Below are 22,124 nucleotides of genomic sequence, written 5' to 3' on the forward strand. Positions count from 1 at the left end.
ATATATATTTTCGTATTCGCTCGCATATATTTACGATTATTCACGGACTTTATTGCTTGGGGAAGCGCAAGAGAAGTAGTAAAAATTCGGAAAGGCAACAAATAAAATATATTTGCAGCCGCATCGATGAAGATCGACACCTGAGCGACGACGCCAAATGTCATTATGGGCTTAAGTAGTCGTGTATAAACACACACATGCACACAAACATATTATTAGCGGGTATTATTTAACTTTGTTGTTTGTTTTTGTTTTGTTGCATATTATTGTCACGGTAGACTTGCCGTCGAATGCACTTGTTGTTATTGATTGCACTGCAGTTGCAGCAACAGTAGTCATCAAAGCGGCGCGGCGACAGCGGCAGCGACGGGGGCAGCGGCAAACTTGAACTTGAATGTAGGTCGCACGCATTTTTATGACTTTCACGCATAAAAGCGAAACGAAATGCAACTCAAATAAAATGAGGCAAATAAAACAATAAACAAATAAATATCAGTTGCAAGCAAGTAGCCACGCATACACACACACACACATACATGTAGAGATAAGTGCGACAAACTGAAGAGAAACTCAGCAAGCAGCGATGCTGAGCTGCGCAAAACAATTTTTGTTGTTGTTGTTGTTGTTCATTTGCAACTTCAATTCGTATTACTCCTGCCACTACCGTTATTATCACCGTTACGCCTCACTACACCGTTGGTTCTGCGGCGGCCATTCGCTTGGCCAAAGCATGTTTCTTTCGCATTTCAATATTGTCGATTAGCCGCCTTGGCGCATAATTTCACTTTTTCACGTAATTTCAAGCGTCAACTGGCAACCGGCGTGAAATTATATGAATTAACTAAATTTGTAATAAAACAATTATTAATATTAAAGAGAAATATTGCGGCAAATATAACAATAGCCACATAATCATGCTGCAATAAATGGAATGTAAAGCTTTGCCAGCAGCAAGAAAGGGAAATCGCTTTGTAGACGGCTGTCCCACCATACGAAAGTAGCTATATGTATGCATATGCTCTCTTAGCGGTCTCATAAACGAAAGACTCAAGCAGCGAACTCGTTGTTTACTTTTCCTTGCTAATTAAATATTCCTAAGTGACTGATTTCAGCATTTACTTAAGCACAAATTATGAAAAAATTGTATAACAATTGTTAGCACGACCAGTCTAGGAATTTGCATAGCTTTTGCTGTGTTTGGAAACCAGTCGCTCATTGCAAGCCTTGTAAAAGTCGCAATAAATAGCAAATGTTTTTATTATTGAAACGTAATATATTTTATCGTTCTGTCGCGTAACTTTTATATAGTCTTGCGCGTCGACTGGCCAATTAAGAAGCACTTGTATTCAAAACAGCCTGTGGGCCAAGCGAGTTTTCGCCGCGTTGTCTCTTTCTTGGCTTCGTTTTACTCATACCTCCTTCTGTTGACATTGCAACCCGGCTGTTACTTTACTGTACTTTTTTCCTCCTTTTAAGCTTTGAATATTTTTATTCTCTTCTTGAACGTTCGCTTCACATACCACTCCACACACTCAAGTGCAGGGCAAATGGCATTCCTTCGCTTTTTAATTCGTTTCCTCGGTCACAGCGTGTTTTCATTTGGTCGTTCATTCATTTTTGCAAATCAAGTGAAAGTTCAATGCAACACAACAACAACAACAACAACTACAATTACATTACATTAAAGCTTTAAGCGTGATATCTTGATTTCAGCGCTTGGCTGGTCTGAGGCTGTCCACAGTGCTTGCATATTGTATTATATATTGTATTTATATATACATACATACATAGGTACGTATCAAGCTACCCAGAAATATTGTCCCACGTTTCGATGCCTGTGCGTCACTGATTTGTTTACCCCACTTGCAACTTTCTGCGGAAGTACGTGAATTTTCGTCTATTTACGGAATTTGTCTTGCGACCGCCATTCAAATGTTAAAAATAGACGAAACAATAAAAGAAAATTTCTGCTTGGTAATGGCATAATAATTGTAAGATAACTCAGCGTGGCCGAGCAACAATTTCTAAAATGTAATTAATCAGCAACAACAACAACAGTAATGTAGAAAGTGTCACTAAAATTTCTTCGTGGTCAGCGCTTATTTTGTAGTAAAAGCAAAAACAAAAATAGTAAACGTAATTAAAGTGCTGGTTTCTCTGTTTCACGTACCACGAATTAAATTTATTTTATGACAACAAAGAGTTCAGCTCCACAAATGTTCATAAAAATGATTTATCATCAGTCATGATCTGCGCTGCGCTGTGGCAAGTGCCAAATGATTGTCCGTTCATAAAAATATTTTGCTTTCAAGTAACTTCTAAATAGCTAATAGCTAATAGCTCAGCAGGTAATGGGCACGCACTGCTTGTGTCTATCCCGCAAAGAAGCTTCTCTCAAAGTTAATTAACCGTACGGCGGCTTAAAACTTGCAGAACTTTTTATTATACTTGGATTATAGCGAATCTATAATTAAAAAAGGATTTAGGTCAAATATGTAGCCAGATATAAGCATCACTTATGTATATGTATGTATGATACACAAATGCCGTACGCTTAGTATACATACTATGTACATATTTATAAGTAATCATACGTATGCGTATGTGTATTACATAGGTTTGATGAACTTAAAATATATTTATCAGTCGCCTACAAACTCATAAACGATAACATTATTTAGACTATCGAAAGCCATATGAAGTTGAGCAAGAAAGTATTTACATATAGGGTCTACCAAAAAGATCGACTTGAACATGAGTTTGATTGTATGCCAGTTCAAAAAACTGGATATTGGGAATTGCAACGCACTCTTTTTTCATCAAATTCGGTTAATAGTCTTTGCATTACTTGCTTATGTTTTTCTTATTCTTTATCAGTGTAGACACCGCTTACGCGGTTATAGCCGACTTTACTAGAACACGCCAGCCCTTCCTATTTTCGCTGTTTGACACCAATTGAAGATTTCAAGTGTATCCAGGTCCTTCTCCACCTGGTCTTTCCAACAGAGTGGAGGTCTTCTTCTTAGTCTGCTTACTCTGGCAGCTGCTGCGTCGAATACTCTCAGAGCTGGAGTGTTTTCATCCATTCGGACGACATAACTTAGCCACCGTTGCCGCTTTCTCTGAATTCGCGGAACTATGTCAATGGCGTCGTATATCTCATACAGCCCATCATTCCATCGACTGCGATTTCGAGGCTGACATTATTGTTGGTGTTAATACTGATTCCAAAATAGACGAAATTATCTACGACTTCGAAATTATGACTGTCAACAGTGACGTGGGAGATAAGTCGCCAGTGCGACGACTGTATGTTTGATGACAGGAGATATTTCGTCTTGCCCTTGTTCGCTACCAGAGCCGTTTGCTTCGCTTCCTTATCCAGTCTTTAGAAAGCAAAACTAACTGAGCGTATGTTGAGGTTGAGGTCAATGAAATCAGTATCATCGGCCTACGCCAGCAACTGTACACTCTTATAGAAGATGGTACCTTCTCTGTTTAGTTCTGCAGCGCGAATTATTTTCTCCATCAGTGGATTGAAGAAGTCGCACGATAGGGAGTCGCTTTTTCTGGAACCTCGTTTGGTGTTAAACGGCTTGGAGATGTACTTCCCGATCCTAACGGAGCCTTTGGTGTTGCTCAACGTCAGTTTACACAAGCGTATGTGGGGTTTGCGGGGATACCAAATTCAGACATAGCGGAATAAAGACAGCTCCTTTTTGTATTGTTGAAAGCAGATTTGAAATCGACGAATAGTTGGTGTGATTTGAAAATAGGATATTAACCACAACTGTGCCTTCTCTACATTGAATGTCACTTTAAATGCTTTAAGATTTATCTAACTTACATCAGATATATTCAAAGTTCTATGAAGTTATCGGAATAAAAATTAGCAAATAACGTTTCTAATGTATATCCACTCTCAACTGAAAATGGTTGATTGGACTATGTCTCTTGTAATTACCCAGATACATGGGAACATCGGAGATCTACGTTGGCTTTATACTGAAAATATCGATCAATTATTTAAAATAAGAAATATGTGAGCAACTTGTGCTGACAATAATTTGGCCTGGGTATATTTATGGAAAAATCGGGTCAATGTCATATTGACCGTTATTATGATTGATTTTGTAAGGAATATGTTTGGTGAAAATATTTTATCAAATCTGTTTTAGTTTAATTCAAAAGGAAGATTGAATCGGTTCAGACCTACCCTAGCTCGATAATAACCTATTTAATTAACTTTTTCCCTTTGGTTGACTTTATACTGCATATATACAGGTTAGTGTCTCAATAAAAGTAAGCTTTAATATTTTCGATTACCAATAAATACCAAGATTCAAGAAATACCTTCCTCTACTATTATGTTGAATTAATTATAATATATTAAATTAAATTCTTATTTATTAAATCATAAAATCACGTAATATACTATACTGACACATGTTATAGGTATGTAAATGATAAAAAATCAATTAACTTGAGATTATCACTTGGGAATTAATTTCTTGGTATACGTACATATAAAGAAGGGTATGATGAAAAATAATTAGTAGTCAACTGCAGTTAATTAATACAAAGTCACTTATTGCTGCAATCATCAGTTAAAAGTATTCAAGTTCTTGCGAAATCGTAAACACGCTTATGTAGCCATAAGTATACAACAAAGGTCAATTGTTTGAAGCTAGGAACCATTGATTTACTGATCGAAACAACAACATTTGATATGTAAATTGCATGTACTTACCAAATCACACACACACATACTACGATAAACGAGCTTTTGTAATAAGGAAATATCACATATAGACACATGTGTATGTGTCAAGCAATAAATAAATTATTATTTCAGAGAAAAAATTAATTATATAGATAGATAGACATATGCATATACATTTATATAAAATGAAAATACTCATGTTTATGATTTGGCAATACTTTGAAGAGGCAGCTGCTACAGCAAGCATCTGGGAATTGGTTTATTTTAAGTGGCTAATGAATGCATCGTACGCGCTTTTGTCTGGACAATGGCTCATTGGCAGAAGCGCTCATGAAAAGCGGTGCTCGTGCAGCGCCGTTTGGCAATTAACGCCGCATTTTAAAACTCCATCATTGGTTCAATGGAACGTTTAATAAAAGCGTAACTGCTTAAATGCATAACAACCGGTGTGCAGACACACAATAGACCCTCTTTAAGTCCATGCCATCTTACCATCCATTAGTTAAGCTTTTTTTCCTCCCATTTTAATATGTATTTCTTTCTTTGAAAGTGTATTCAATTTTATTTTCTCATTTCCAACATTAATTTTTATTGCTGGCTGCCTTTTTATACTAACCGCCACTAGACAGACATACACTGAAACATACAAGCGCTGCATAACAGTTTCATTTTGCTTAAAATGTACGTAATCCTTTCTTTTTTTGGTTATTGTATTTGTTGTTTGGTCGAGTTTTACTCATTTCGAATTTTCGCTACTTTTTTGCGTTTTCCAAGGCGATTATGTAATATCATCAACATCCAAGTGAGCCAAAACTAATTAATCTCAATTTGCATTTAGAAATGTGTGGCCGTTGCCGGTTGCTGTTGTTGTTGCTTTTCGTATTGCTTTTTTCATTGTAGCTTTCGGTCATGGCAATTAAGTATGTAATGCTAAAACTGCTGAAAATTCGGTGAATGGCTGACCACTGACCGAGTTAGTGCTATGAGCGGCTGCGTAAGAGCCGGAAGATGCTGGGAGTTACACAAATTCAGCATCCAAAAGGCAAAAAAAAACACTAAAAACAAAAACAGATAGGCAATTTATGCTTACAAATCGTAACGAGAAGACATAACTTAAGTATTTTAATTGCTTTTACGTGGAATTTTTTATTGCGAAAATTGCGGTACGTGCGTGCAGTTGTAAGACATTCCTCAGTTGTTTCTACAAAATTTCACAATTTTTAATACGATTTAATGGCAATTCGTCTTTTTATTTAAATTCGGATTTTTAGACATTCTAAACAGCATTTCACAACAAGACACGAGCAGATTGCGGCAGAAGTGACTTGTGGTAAAACAATCAGCTGCCAGCTGCCAACTGTCGCCGCTTGTATACATCAGTTAGCAGCTTAGTTTGTTGCTTAAGTCTTTCGAATTAATGTCGGCAGCTTTATGGGGGATTTTCGACAATTGCGCAAAACTAGTGAAATTTCCAAAAAATACAGAGAAAAATAAGAAGAACGCTCAGTTGAGAAAGCCAAGCCAGTCAAAGTGAAGACTAAACGTTTAAAACTTTTACTGCCTGTCAAATGATGCTCACTCGCGTGTACTTGCATGTGTGTGTGTGTGTATGCGCTCGGCTGTTTATTTCTACACTAGTCTCCAACCAAAGTGGTCAGATGATGGCGCTCACATTCGTTCTGCACCTGCAACAGCGGCGCAAATCAGGCCAACGACAGCGCAAGTAGCACCGACAGCCATAGCCACTGCAAGTGCAAGCGCGCTTCCGAAAAAACGGTAAATATTTCAGTTGCACATAGACTTTTACTTCCGAAAACCATAGACGAGTAGAAAATAGAAATAAATAATGTTATGAAGCAATGCGCGCTTCAAATGTGAAACGTAACGCAAGTGATCAGCGTTAAATTTATGGCTGACGGTGCGCCGTTAGCACTTGCCACACACGCCACAAGTTGCATGCAAGCAGCGCGCGTCTGTGCTGGCAGCGGCGCATCAAAAGCAGATGTGCGCATTAAAAAGATTGTGCTGTCAGTCAGACAATAAAGCCTCTGGGCATGGTGACAGGCCACCGGCATGCCACATGTAGCCATGTAACACGTAACGCGCGAGCAAACGTGACAGAATCATGTGCGCCGCGCTGCTTGCATTGCTTCAGAGTTTCGGCTTCTTCTTTTCGCTCATCGGTGAAATTACGTTCGCGCCGCTAAGCGCGCTGTCTCCGCGCTGATTGTCGTAACATTTGCATTTACCCGCCGTCACAGGCAGCCATTTAGTCATTTAGTTGATAAGTGTGACGGCTCACCGCGCAGGCTCCGACCGCTGTGCGCTGACAGTGACGCTCATAAGCAATTGCTTTCTGCTATTTCAATGTTACGTTGTGGTTATGTCGTTTTGGCTCACGACGAACGGCGCGGTGGGGAGTGGAGTGTAGGTTGTTATTGAAAGTCGCTTCACCGCAACCGTCGTTAGCATGTCGTGATGTATTGTTGTGCTTTTATTTTGGAAAATATTATTACAACATAATAACAGCTATTATGTAGTAAATCTCTATCTGATCACAAGTGCGAATATATAAAAGAAAAGAATAAGTAATTTTGTTAATATGGCAAACTTATAGGGTTTTGTTGAATGGTCGTAAAGGTTGGTGGCAGGATGATTTTTTACCATTTATTTTTTGGATAATATCAGCGTCTTCGATTCGACAAGATGGAGCGTGACAACTGGTATAAATCAAATAGACAAGTTGAGTGAAATATGATAGAATAGATTGATGCGATGTGTAGGAAGTGGCGCTGTCATGTTAAAACCAAATATTGTCGAGATCACCAGCTTCAATTGCAGGCATCAAATAGTCTCATGTCATGATTATATTCTCACCTGCATCATTTTTGAAGTAATATGGACCGATGATTCCACTGTTCCACAAACCACATCAAACCGTTGGTTTTTCTAGATGAAATGATAGCTCTTTTATCTTTTCAGATTACTCTTCAACCCAAATATTGGCAATTATACTTTTTTAGGCAGAAATGTGTCTCATCGATGATCAAAATTTGGCTCAAAAACATCCGATCTTGTTGGCACTTTTCAACAGCCCATAGAACGAAGCCATGTCGTTTGGTAAGGTAAAGAAGCGTGATTCTTGCACAAACGCTTTCAATTTAAGATATCGACGTAAGACGCGCCAAGTCGTTTCATACGTCATCTCCGAGTTGCTGCGAACGTGGTCTATTCGGTCGATTATTATTCAGTAATGAATGCAGGGTTTCAAGATGGGTGATGGTGTTATGAATAGAACGCTCGGTAGGCCGATTATGTTGACCATAAGTTGAACGAAGAGCGCGAAACACTAATCTCTAGTCTTAGATGATGTTGAAAAGTCTTTCCATTCTTTTATCACGGTAATTCGCGTAAGTCCCTAAACTACGAACTACTCTGATATTGTTGTTATTGTAGCGGCGTTTTTTTGTGAGCATTCCTTGAGTGCATATAAATGCGGTTCCGTTCGGGATACTTAGATCCGTCTATCGTGGGAAAAGCTCGTGACTCTTTGAGTCTATTTTTCGGTGTTAAAAGTCATAGAGAAGATGTTTTAGCCTCTTTTGAATTCCGTTGGAGTTGTCGAATGTTCCCACAGAGTCCATTAAACGTTCGAAAGAGATTTATGTCTATCCATTTCTAATGTTTAGTGTAATGCAAATTTCCTTAAATAAAAATCTGCAGCAAACCATTAAGCGGAGCGACTATGTTAGACTTCTCTTTATTAGAAATCAATGAGATGCAAGTCGTAACACGAATCGTAAAACAGTTACTTTCACATCAAAATATTTACATTATACTGCCCACACATTGCCAAGCTTCGCCAAGAGTCAAATTATCGAAAATGTCTTTTTCGTCGAAATAAAACGCTCGTAAGCGTCTTATCTTCACGCTTCCATTGTAGCTGTGACAGTACGCGCATGCAACGGATGACGACACTGCACGCCATTACTGTCGTTGTTGCTGTCGCAAATACATCACTGCGTTGCGTTGCTTGTTTTTGCCGATATGTCGTAACATTATCGCCGCCACCTTGTGTTGCCCCAACATTTTTCATCGCAACAATGTGACTTTATTGCGCCTCATCTAAACAAACAACAAAGTGATTTCCACCGCAGGCGCAGCAACGAAGATGCCGCCACGGCAGCCACCAACAGCAGCAGCTGTTGTGCAAATAATTCGCACAACTGGCAAGGAAAATGGGGATGGTGGAAAAGCAGATGCTCCTTGTTGATTGAGGTTAGCCTGTGCGGCGCCACGGCAGATGACACGAACAGCAGGCGAGGTTAGAAATGTGCGCGACACGGAGAAAGTGACTTTTTCACTTTTACTAATGGACAATAGACAACCGACACACGACAGCAGGCGGCACAGGCAGCCAACTATTGGCTTCTACGGAGGCGACAGTAACGAGATACAGCCTATCGCACTGGCGTTTTTGTTGTCCGGCCGTCGTCTTTGCAATTTTATTTCGCATTTATCGAAATATTTGCATGTTGCGGTTAGAGTTGGAGGCAGTTGTCTATGCAATCATATGCAGAATGGCTTTTTTTGCAAATAAACATTTACACGATTATTTCCATATCAGGTGTGCATTTGCAAAATTAATCATATTTTTACACTTTCTATGGGTCCATCGATGCGACATATGTTTCGACAATGTGTTTCCAAAAATTTATTACTTTTAATGCAGTATTATTACCATAAAAAGGATAGATAAATTGTGAAAATATTTTAATGGCATTCTAGTAAAGATACTGACCTCACGTTTTATGCCACGAAAAAGTGTATAAATTTTTCGTTTGATCGAAGATTTCTGTTGTTGAACAAAGGAACCAAATGCTTTGATTCCCATTTTTTGCGAAAAACAGAATCAAGCCCACAAAAGTATTTGAAATTTGGGCAGAAGCATACATTTGCAATTACCACCGCTATAAAAAGGGTTTATACACAAATAGTAAGAACTCAAGAATAAATATTCTGTTCATTAAGTACGTGAAGAAACTAGTGTCGAAGAGTAGTCAAATTTTTATTGAAATTGCGGATGTCGTAGTCATCTCAGTTTGTACGTGCCAAGCAATTATTTCAAATCTTTGTTGCTGGTTAGTGCTTAGAATGTTTGTCTACACTACGTTTTTAAGATATTTAGTTGAAAAGTCATGTCTCGAGACCTACACGACCGATTTCAATTCGAACAAAATTTCGTAAACAATATTATCCTGTCATTTCTGCAGTGTGAAAATGGGAAAAATCGGCCTATAACCACACCTACTTCCTTAATAACAAAATTGTAAATTCCATCTTATTCTTTCACTTTCCAGTAGACACATCGAGAGCCTATCAATGTTTCCAAATAAAACTTTGCACAAATAGTGCCTTTGAGCTGTTCTAACTTACCGCCAAAAATTATTCAAGTCGGACGAAAACTATTCAAGCTGCCAGATACCGAATATGTGGACTTCAGGTCTAATTGCCAACTTTTTATTGAAAATGTCGGTCAACCTGTCCGATATACTACAGATACGGAGGGATATTTTTCGGTTCTTAGTGTAAACGTTATTTAAACAGACCTCTGTTTATTTACTTCCACTTTCCAATTCTTTAGCCCTTTTTCGACAATATAAGGCTGTTCTTGTAAATAATGTGAGGTGTCATTATAGCTAAAACTTGTGGTAATAAATGCCGTATCATCAGCATAGGTTTGTCCTAAGTCATTGATAAACGGCGGGTTAGCTGTAAATATTGTATATAACAAGGGACCCAAGACGCTTCCTTGCGGAACTCTAGCATTAATCGAATACAACTCAGAAAATGCACCTTTTCTTGGGCCTAAAATTTACGGTCACTGAAAAATGACTTCATAAGTAAATAGTAAAGCGCTGGAGGCCATTTTTTTATTTTATGAAGCAACCTGGATGTCATAGTTTATTAAATGCTTATTTAACATTTGAAAAGACCCCTGCGCAGTATTGCTTGCATTCAAAAGCACTCGTAATAGTTTTAATAATTCAATGGCATTACTCAGGTGTTCCATGTCTCCTTCCAAACCAAATATAGAGCAATATATTTTCGTCCTCTAAAACATGTGACATTCTCTTTAAAAGTATATTTTCAAATACTTTAGAGAAGATCGCGAGTAAACTAATTCGACGATATAAAGAAAGAAGGACAGTTTTATTGGGTTTCGGAATCAATGTTATCTCAGCACATTTTCATTCAATCAGGGAATTAGGTAGAGGTCGAGCCGAAAAATAGAGTTGTAGATATAAGTAGGCAATCTGATACAAAAATAAATGTAATAGTAAATGTACTGACTTTTAGGCCAGCGATCACAACTTAGTCTCGAAAATAAAGTTAGAATCTACAAGTCAATCCTTAAGTCACTATGGACGTATGCAATGCAGTTATGGAAAACTTGAAGAATATTTTTAACAAATTATGTTATTGAAAAATATATTGATAAGTCTCAATGGAGCACAATCAATCCTGTTGTGATTCCTGTATTTATAAAATTTGATGATTGTCTTCAGAAATATTGCATAGAAAATATATAGTAAAAACAAAAACAAAATAAATATATGTATGTATGGTAGTGGTCAAAACGGCAGCACAAAGAATCGTAAAGTTTTGAGCTTGCAAATAAACACAGTTGAAAGGCATTTCTGGCTCAAAGCAAGTTACAAGAGGTGAAGTCAGCTCCTCACACTCAGCTAGGTTTGCCTTACACTGGTTCTAAGCTTTTAATTGATTATTATTCAATCGATGTGCGGGCGCTTATATTAAAAATATCCAACATATTGAAAGATTTGTACGGAAAAAGAGGGTGGTAGAATCTTTAGCTCTAATGTTTTTCTGGAGTCTTCCACCATTTTGAAATCAAGCCTTAAACAACTTACATATATCTTGCACCGTCAGCCATCGAGTTCAATTAGCAAAAAATGGCATAATAAGATCCTAATAAACTTTGGCTTCATAAAAACTGGTAATTAATAGACCAAGTGCAATTTCCAAGTGCGATTATATTTTGAGTGTCACTCATATAATCTCACCTAACCTGTAGTAGTATATGTTGAAGTAACATAAATGGACTTAAGTCTCAAAAATGTTGTGTGGCAGTAAAGTAATTAAGGCATGTGAACTGAAAGCAGTTTCTAAAAGTCGATTTAAATAAAATACTAATACGAGGACAATATCTACAGTAAAGATTTCATTAAAATTTGCCAAGCTAAGAAAAAATCTTCTCAAAACAAATTTTTATTGATAACTCTTCATAAATTTTTACTTAATACAAGCCTATTCGGATATATGTATATAATTTTTGCAATGCCTCTTCGTTTTAGTCCAAGTATTTATTTTCTCGACCAAGTTTTTATAAAATAGAAAAGATCTGAAGCTATCCTTGAAGGATTAAGTTAGCATAGGACTAGTTGAATATGGTAAACACTTCAGATTTTATTTTTATATAATAGGCGAAATATTATTTTAGCTGTAAAGTACACTTAAGTTAATCTTTATTTTTAGCGTTAGGCAAGAGTTATACTCAAGAATTTTTACTTCGAAAAATACTGCATTAAAGATAAATTAAATGAAACAAGGTTTATCAACTTTTCTACCACATAGTCTTCGACACAATTATTTAATAAATTTATATTCTTCAAATGCAAAAGTTATCGCTTACAGAATCAACAAAATTTTATAGTTTTCCACCAACTCACCTCTTAATCTACTAAAATTCGCACATTACCTAATGCGGACATTCTCCGAAGACTAGTAAGCAATTGTTTAATCCTCTGCATATTGATTTTTAATTGCTAATGAAAATGAGGTTTGCGAACAACCTACTTGGTCAGCCTACGCCCTCATTGCCGCAGCTTAAATTTTATAGTTTCTGGGTGTGCTGCATTGCTGTTGTTGTTGCATACATTGAAGGTGTTGCTAATGTGGGCATTCATCTGCATGCAACCGCGATTGCCGAAAAGTCATGTTGGTGGACGGACATTAATAGCGGTGAGGGTGTCAACAACATTGCGGGCATTGACAGACGACAACAAGACCGCCAACAATCGCCTGAATGCAGCTGCAAATTTAGTGACGAGGCTTGTGAGACCGCGCTGCCAATTTGTACCCTGCGCCATAGACCGCCGCCGCAGGCGCTGAGCTCATGTTGGTGCACAGATGTGCATCTTGCACAAACAGCCCAAACGCATCACCGCACAACTGTGTGCTGCGCCAATAATTTCAACAACAACAGCAATTGTAAATGCAATTGTGCGGGAGAAATTTCATTGTCGGCTGCCGAGTCTGCCATGACAACAACTTATCGCTTACAACAACAAAAATAATATGGCACAGCTGCAGATGCGCTTTAGTCAATTTATAATTTTCTTTATCACGAACATTTTTACGCCTTTCAGACGCCGCTGCCGTCGCAGCTGCCACACAGCACATTTTATTAATTCCATATAACAAATTTCGAATTTCCATTTGCAGTTAATCGGCGAAACAACACACGTTCAGCAGCATCACATACCGCGGGTATTTTCCCCCAACGTCAACAACATCACATACGAAGACAGTTATTGAGGCACAAGGCTAGATAGCAGCGTATAACATGTTGACCGATTGTAGCAGCATTCAAGGCTCCACGGCGAGCTCGTCGAGTGACGTTATGACACTGGCCACTACCTCTTCCTGGTGCGCCATGAGCATACCTTCCTCGGCGGCGGCCGCGGCCGTGACGAGCACACGCCTGCGCATACTGCGCCTCGTACGGCCGCATGCGCGCCGCATTTTGGTCACGCCCGACACCAGTCCGTCGTTCGGGTTCACCGTACGCGGTGGCAAAGAGTTTGGCACCGGATTTTTCATTTCAAGTGTGGAGCGGAACAGCGAGGCCGAACTTAAGGGAATGCGTGTAAGTATGCGAATTTGGGTTGCAGCGCCCCTCAAGTTGCTCCACTTTCGAGCGATTGCTGCAACTAAATTACACCTAAGAAGCCAAAAAACAAGCAAAGCGATAGCAATTTATATCTGAAAAAGTGAGAAACGTGAGTTTGCCACTGTCGTTAAAGTGAAATAAGACAAGCTGTCGCTACGTGGGTGCGTCCGACACGTACGTCGGGCCTATCGCTTGTACGGTAAAAAGCGCTTACTGATTTCGTGCGAATGTGTGTTAACATTCTGTGCCGTTTGTTTGTGAAAATTTATGTGGCACACGTGCGGCTGCGTACATTCTAGACAAAAGCTAACGCTTCTCGCATTTCAAACGGCACTTCGCGTTGCCGTAAACACATTCATACCCGCATATTTGACCAACGCATGCGCCGGCGTATGTTTTTGTTAACATTTTAACTACTATTTTATGTTTCACTTTTTATTTTTTTGTGCAGATTGGTGACCAAATTCTGCGAATAAATGGCTTTCGCGTAGACGACGCCGTTCACAAGGAGATCATACAATTCATAACCAACCAGGATAGAATTACCATGAAAGTGAGGAGTGTGGGAATGTTGCCGATCAAAGAGTAAGTTGCGGAACCGATTAAACAACTGTTTATTACACCATAAGTTTCGAATATTTTTAATTGATATGGTACAATGTCGGTCAACCTAGTTTAATAGTAATTAGCGTTCGATACTTTTCCAAAAATAAAAAAAGATACGAATTTGACATAATAGCTTAAAGCACGCACTACGTCGAACGAATTTTCACACAATATATCGCAACCAAAATACATGTCAAATGGCTATAAAGGAAGCATCTATCTGTTTGTAAAGTTTTCAAAAATTTTTGTACTAAGAACTCCAGAAAATATATGTATAGTATATGTTGGTATTGCCTTTTAAATTATTGACAGTCTAAGTGGCTTCATTCGAATAGTGACACTAGATATTCTGTTATATCGTCGCTATTCTCACATTCGATTCAACTGACTTAGTCGGACTGTGTCACATTTGTTTCTCTGAAGAAACAGCCGGAGAGCAGAATGAACCTAAGTCTAAGTGCGACTGCCTTCGGTACTGCGCTCATGCGCTTTCCTTTCAACCTGCAAGAAACTGCTTAAGAGGTTACATGTTCTTCCTCGAATAAAAAAACAGACCTTTTTCAACAATTTTTTTCTCGTATAAAAAATTAAATATTTTATTAGAATTTTTACTTATTACAAAGAAGTTCTAAGATTTTTGGAAAAAAATATTTTAAACTCGGCGAAAAGAGAGAAAAATAGGTATTTTAGTTAAAACCTTAACTTAGCACTTGGACGAAGGGGAAAAAAAATTCACTGAAAATTTCGCGGCATTTTTTTTTAATTTTTTTTTCATTGTAATCAGAAAAAATCTTTCGTCCAAGTGTTTAAGAATTGTAGCTCAAAGATCTGTGTAAAATTTAATGAACGTCGGTAGAGTAGTTCTGGAGAAATCTTGCTAAACAGTTTCGGGAAAAACGCGTTTAAAGACGGTGCACTTAGCCTAGCTAGCCCCGAGCGCACAAGTTCTCAAGGCAGTATTTCCGAAACCATTACTCTGATCAACTTGTAAATTGAGAACAATATTGTAGAGATGTTGTAGAATTAACGATAATAATTTTTTTTTTGAAACCTGTAAACCCATGTAACCCCTTAATTAGAAAACCAATTGACTTTCTAAGACTACATTTTAACATTTAAAAATATTGTAACAATTAAAGTCGCCATTTATGGATAAAAGTATGTAAGTGGCTAATGTAGGTTTCCCGTACCCAAAGAGTCATACAAAGGCTCAGCAAAAGCTTTGTTCAAACACTGACTACCCACCTGATCAATCTTACTAATTTATAAAGACTAAACAAAATGTGGTGAGTTGATCCACAAGGGAGTTGAGTGAGTAGAGATCCTCTGCTATCTCTCTAATGCCTTTTTTTGATCTTATCGTTATTAACCGACGTGGATGGACGATTGGACAAGTTTTCGATTATTTTACGACCTTCACTGAGTGTTTCTTTGCACTCATTTACTTATGTTGGTGATAAAGAAAACTCCCCAAAAGACTTCTGTCACAGAAGTGATTCGATAGGAAATATAAAATTTCAAGCAAGCTTGTTGTTGGTATAAACACAGTCTAATAGGCATATCGATATGAAACTTCACACGAACATAAAAAAGGTTCTACCCATCCAAGAAAAAATATTTATCGATTAGGTTTGCGCTGTTATGTTTATGCTTTTATTGAATTTAAAATCTAACTTCTGTTACAACTATTTTACAGCAAAGACGCAGACAAATTGTCTTGGCACGCTGTAAAGACTTTCACAAACGGCAGCAGTGCCTCCTCTGAGAGCTCTTACAAAGTCGCGCCCGAACGCGAAACACGCAACAAAGAGGTCAATATCACGCTTGACGTAGCACCACGTACAAAACTCGGACTGGGTATCTGCAAGGGGCCCGAATGGAAACCAGGAATTTTTGTGCAATTCACCAAAGAAAAGAGTGTGGCACGCGAAGCTGGTCTACGACAGGGCGATCAAATACTCAGTGTCAATAGCATAGACTTCTCCGATGTGCTCTTCAGCGAGGCGGTGGCGGTAATGAAAAGTGCTAGCAAATTGGAGATGGCCGTACGCAAAGCAGCCGGATGCGATCTATTTCCGGGCGAGTCAAGCGGCTACAACAGTTCGGCCAGTTCGGTGACAGGTGATCAAAGCCCTTGCTGGGCGGATGCGAAGTCAAAGCGTTTGACAGCGGTGCGCGAGGAAACGACGACCGCACCGATTTGGAATGAGCCGCCAGGAGCAGCAGCACCTTACGCCGAGCAACAGCGACGCGCTGATCTCCAAGACGGCTGTAACAATCATAATAGAGATGCACCGGAAAAGAAACCAATCGGAAGCCAGCAACAAGTCAATAAAACTATTATTAAATTGTCGGAGCAGGGCACATCTATTAACAACACATTCGTTAGTAGCACACAACCGGTAGCGAATGGCTCACGAATAGCGAGTGAGTATGGCATACCAAGATCAGTGAACACCGTCGGCTCACACGAAGCACTACCGATACCACCGCCAATGGTCCCAATGAACTCCAGTGGCTCTTCGTATGTAACGCGAGAGGAACGGGAGACCAGAACGGTGACGGTGGAAGTGCACCGTCAACAGGCGGACGAGGCAAAAAGACAGCAACAGCAACAAAAGCAATTTCAACAGTTGCAGCAACAGCGCGTTGAATTCAACAGTCACTATAGCCACAACACGCTGCAGCCAACACATTCTTTGCCCAGCCACACAACGCCAACGAAGCATCCGGAATTCCACAAATGCCTACGCAACAACAGCACACAGCTACAACAGCAACCGCAACAACAAACCACGCTATTTCAACAGTCGCAACAACAGCAAAGTATACAGAATTACCGCAACACGCGCCAAGCCGACAGCAGCTCGCTCTCCAGTGCCATAACCGAGGAGCTGAAAAAACGCAAAGAGGTAAGTGAATTATTTAGCAACTGAAACAGCGAGTGTAAGTAAATTACGAAAGCCATAATGTACAAAAATAACAAAAACCAACTTTCGATATTTCTCAATTCAACAATCTACACGCAACGCAACGCGACTTGCAACGCGCCGCACGCTTAATTTTCGCATCGCCTCGCAGAAACAGCGACTCAACGCGGCAACTGCTAATAACAATGCCAGCAACAACAACAATATCAACGCGCACAACCAAGGCAATTATATAAACATCAACGGCAAGCAGAACCATTACAGCCAGTGTAGACTGCCGCCACAACAACAGCAGCAGCAGCAGCAACTTCATCATCACAACACGCTCCATCAGCCGCTGGCACTGAAGGCACAACAGCAACAACAACCGCACTATCACACCACGCCACTGTCGCCCTCTTCATCGTCGCTCTCATTGTCTGCTCCGCCAACATCCCCAACGACATCGTCCGCGCCTGCGCCCGCGCCCTTGTCGGCCTCCACAGCTACGACAGTCGCGTTGAGTGCTCGCGCTGCTAGCAACAATGTTAATGGCAGCGAGCGCAACAATCACAGTCACAACAGCAGCCACAACAACAGCAGTAGTCAAAACATTCCGACAGTTGGTACCTCAGCTATTGCCGGTGTCGGTGTCGGTGTTGGCGCTGGTGATCAGCACAGCGCGCTGATGGACGAGTTTAAACGTGCCCACCAGCGCATGTTCAAAAACGGGTTCCAAGAGACTGAACGCAAGGTAAGTGTTGTAAGCGCGTCACAATTTTCATTTTCATCTCCTCTTTACGCAGTTCACAACAATTGTGACGCTTTTCAATTTGGCGTACCTTGTGCCTAAGAAATATATTGATACATTGTGTAGGAAAATTCTAGATATGGAGACAGATGAGCTCAGCTAATTGACCTTGGTTTCGTTAGAAGCTCTCATGAATGAAAATCGTTGGTTGTAGCCTTCCACCCGGTACTAAGTTTAATAGTTCTTTTACGCTTGACCATAATAATTCATTCAACGTGACGAACTGAGTCGATTTAACCATGTCCGTTCGCCCGTCTGTCTAGATATATACGAACCAGTCATTCATTTTTTGAGATATCGATATCGAGATTTTTCACGCGCTCTTCCCAAGAATGTGCTCATTTTTCAGACTAGCTAATATCGAAACACTGTAGGCTCTAGGTAGCTGCCCGAGCAAAACCAAGTTCTTGTACGGAAGAGGTTTTTTATTTATGTTTTTTCCTTGCCCATCTAAGTAAGACATTTAAATATCAAGCTGCTGGACTGTGGAACAAAGTTTTGTTTATTTTTTAAAACTTTAATGAAGGGTATAAGTTCTCGCATACTCATATGCCTATGCACAAGTGTATTCAATGAAGTGTGTACCAACGAGTTCGTTAGTTTGTTAATATTTATCAACTTTAATGATTATTTATGTACTGTTTGGCGTTCGAACCGCAAATAGAAATAAGAAACAATTTGTCAATACTATTTACATTAGCTTAGAAAATGTAAACCGCATACCTTCAAATGAGTAGGGCTATTTATCTATACAAATAATGTGTACATTAGGGTAGGGCGATTTTTTAAGTGAAATTTTAGAAATGACCGTAATAAAATTCCATCACGCTCATCGTATACAAACAGTAGAGAAAGGAGGAGCTGGGGCGATTTTTTTTTTGAATTATTGAGTATAATACTCGAATGGTTTATGAAAAAATGTTTGAGGGTTGATACCTGTTACGAAACTTTGAGTAAAATAATGGGTTGTCAAAAAAGTCTTGCGGTATTTTTATTTTTATTGAAATTGAAATGAATTTTTGATGACTCATGCCCAGCTCTTGACCGATGCTACGGCTGCTACTATGCCGGTCTCTTTTGACCAATTTAGCGATTTTATCGCAATTTTCGACGACAGGCCTTCCGGAGCGTGGCGCATCTTCGACCACCTCTACACCAGAACGAAAACGTTGAAACCATCGTTGTGCGGTGGAAATGGAAACTGTATCGGGTCCATAAACTGCACAAATTTTATTGGCGGCTTGAAATGCATTTTTGCCTTTATCGTAGTAGTACTGTAAAATATACCGTATTTTCTCTTTATTTTGCTCCATGTTTGCGACGCTTTAACTCACGAAAGACTTAAAAGAAACGACAATCAATCAAACACGTGTTAGCGCGTGAAATGAGCTTTCCAAAAAGGTATATCATGACCCGATGCGACGAATAAAACTAGAACTACGCGCTTTCAGCGCCAACTAGCGAAAATACCGCAAGACTTTTTTGACAAACTAATAATTATGAACTTTGAATTTTTTAACTCATTATTATTAAAAGGGCAACAAAAAAGGGTTGACGTTTAAAATTTGTGACTGTCTATGGTTGCTAATTAATTATATATTTATACCCTGAACAGTGTATATTAAGTTTGTCACGAAGTTTGTAACACCCAGAAGGAAGCGCCGGAGACCCTATAAAATATATATAGTATATAAATGATCAGTATTTTGAGCTGAGTCGATTTAGCCATGCCCGTCTATCTGTCTATCCGTCTGACCGTCTGTCTGTTTATATACGAACTAGTCCCTCAGTTTTTAAGATATCGTTTTGAAATTTTGCCAAAGTCATTTTCTCTTCAAGAAGCTGCTCATTTCTCGAAACTGCCGATAAATAACTATAACATATAACTGCCATACAAACTGAACGATCGGAATCAAGTTCTTTTATGGAAAACTTTTGCATTTCACAATGTACCTTCACAAAAGTTGGCACAGGTTATTTTCTAGGGCAACAATGTAATCTCCGAAGAAATTGTTTAGATCGGTTTACTATAGCATATAGCTTCCATATAAACTGAACACATAGTTACTAAAAGAAATGCACTTGTGAAGGGTATATTAGCTTCGGTGCAGCCGAAGTTAACGTTTTTTCTTGTTTTATTTAATATTACAAACAAGCCTAAAGGATCAATTGCAAAATTCTTAGAACACGATACTTCTTCTCAAAGAGCTGTGCCATAATTAAACATAAATAATAAAAGTCACAAATATTTTCGATACATCTTAATGTACAAATATTCACATGCTAAATGGCAGATAACGAGTTGCCCAAACTGTTTAACAATGAACAACACGATGAACTACTCATCATGAGTTTATAGCATTTCTATCTGTTTTTAAATGATGACTCATTATGACATCCCAAAACTGAGAATTAGAAAAAATATGCTAATATTCAATATTTAATTTAAAAAATTCTTTAATATTAGCCTCAACAATTTATACGAGATATATGCGCCTTTTTTATACTATTAAAAGTCCAGCTCTCGCTCGCGTACGTTGACAATTACTTTACTACTCACTACTGAAATTGAATACGCTCAAGATTTTACACGAATATCTTTCTTGCAGATCTCAAAACAAGATAATTTTTCCATATAAAATTAGGCGATGGACCAAAAACTTAAAAACTTCAAATTCTTTTATAATGAGATTCGAGACATCCGCAATCTGGTAGGCCAATAACCCACGCATAGACCAGTTAGGTTCATTCCGATATCAGATGAAGTTCACTTGCTAAATCCAAAGGAAGTGGTCATCGTTTAGGATGCCTGCGCTTGGCGCGAATTTCGACATAATCTGCGGCCTCACTATCGATACCTCCTCTATTGTATCACACTGTGGAGCTGTGGAGATCCCAGATGATTACAGCGTAAGCCAATGTGGGACAAGTGCACAATAAATGCTTCATTGTTTCCCTGGTGCCCTCCTCTAGACAGTTCCTGCACTCTTCTCGATCTATTAACCCCTTCTTGCGAGCGTGTATCGCCACCAGGTAGTGACCAGTTAGTATTCCCACAGTCTCTTCCATCGACTGCCAATAGGAATTTTTTGCCACTTCCGATATATCGCTTTGCAGTTTTGCACACAGGTTGCTCGTTCCATCGGGTTTTGATTTTCTTTATCATGCTTTTACCAAGATCGTCGTATAGACAATGCATGGGTTTCCCGATGTTGATCACGTTTTCGGATGTTAACCGCACACAATTCTTGGCAATCTCGTCCACTATTTCATTGCACTCGATGCCTTTGTGGCCTGGTACCCAGTAGAAGTGAAGTTGCTTACTTCTGCCAACACTTTCCACTGCTGCCTTGCTTCCAAAGACACCTTTGGCTGATATGTGATACGAGGTTACTGCCTTGATTGCTGCTTGGCTGTCTACGTAGGTGTTGACTCTGGATTTGCCTGTAGGTGTATTATAGGCTAGCTTCGCGGCTTTCGTAATAGCAAAGACCTCTGCTTAAAATACATATACTGCAGTGGTCCGGCAACTTAAAAGGTTGCCTTATGCCTAACTTTCAACAGTATATTCCCGCACCAACTCCATTGTTTATTTTTGACCCAACCGTATAGATGTTTAGAATGTTGTGCGTAGCTAAAACACCACAGTTATTTTATAAGTTTATAAGTATCTAATTTAAATAATGTTCTGAGTATGCTACAATCCTAAGCTAACTCCATACACCTTAGTAAATACAAGTACCCGAAAACACCTGACCAAACGCCATTCCGTCTAACAATAATCATTGCAAGCTTGAAGGAATTGGCTAGGCGCATAGGTACCCGCCTATGAAGACAATGGCTGTGAGCGTCACATAGCCGACAGTAAACGGTAAACAGCAGTTTGATATGTGAGTAACGAACAAGCCAAGCGAAAAGCGCTGCTGAGTGAATGAATGAAGGAGCAAGAAGTTAACTGCAGCACATAGCTGCATGCATCGCCGCTACCACACGCCTGTTGTGCGCACAGAGGCGTTTAGCATTTAGCAGTGGCGCACTTAAATGCGCCGTTTGTTTCTAGTGGCGTAGGGTCTACGATGTACTGCTAACGCTGAGCGC

The 22,124-nt window shown here is 39.2% G+C and overlaps 1 protein-coding gene across 1 annotated transcript in view; it reads left to right on the top strand.

Moving 5' to 3' along the window:
- The window catches only part of LOC120775330 (putative uncharacterized protein DDB_G0282129), a 48,874-nt gene that overhangs the window by 20,554 nt on the left and 6,196 nt on the right, over nt 1-22,124 (top strand). Inside the window, exons 2-5 of the mRNA XM_040105472.1 lie at nt 13,253-13,676; nt 14,152-14,285; nt 16,003-17,218; nt 17,388-17,969. Of these exons, the coding sequence (XP_039961406.1) occupies nt 13,374-13,676; nt 14,152-14,285; nt 16,003-17,218; nt 17,388-17,969 (2,235 nt within the window). The 5' untranslated portion in view covers nt 13,253-13,373. The remainder of the gene's footprint in view (nt 1-13,252; nt 13,677-14,151; nt 14,286-16,002; nt 17,219-17,387; nt 17,970-22,124) is intronic.

The sequence above is a fragment of the Bactrocera tryoni genome, chromosome 4 (genome assembly GCF_016617805.1).
Source record: "Bactrocera tryoni isolate S06 chromosome 4, CSIRO_BtryS06_freeze2, whole genome shotgun sequence".
In the NCBI taxonomy this organism is placed as follows: Eukaryota; Metazoa; Arthropoda; class Insecta; order Diptera; family Tephritidae; genus Bactrocera; species Bactrocera tryoni.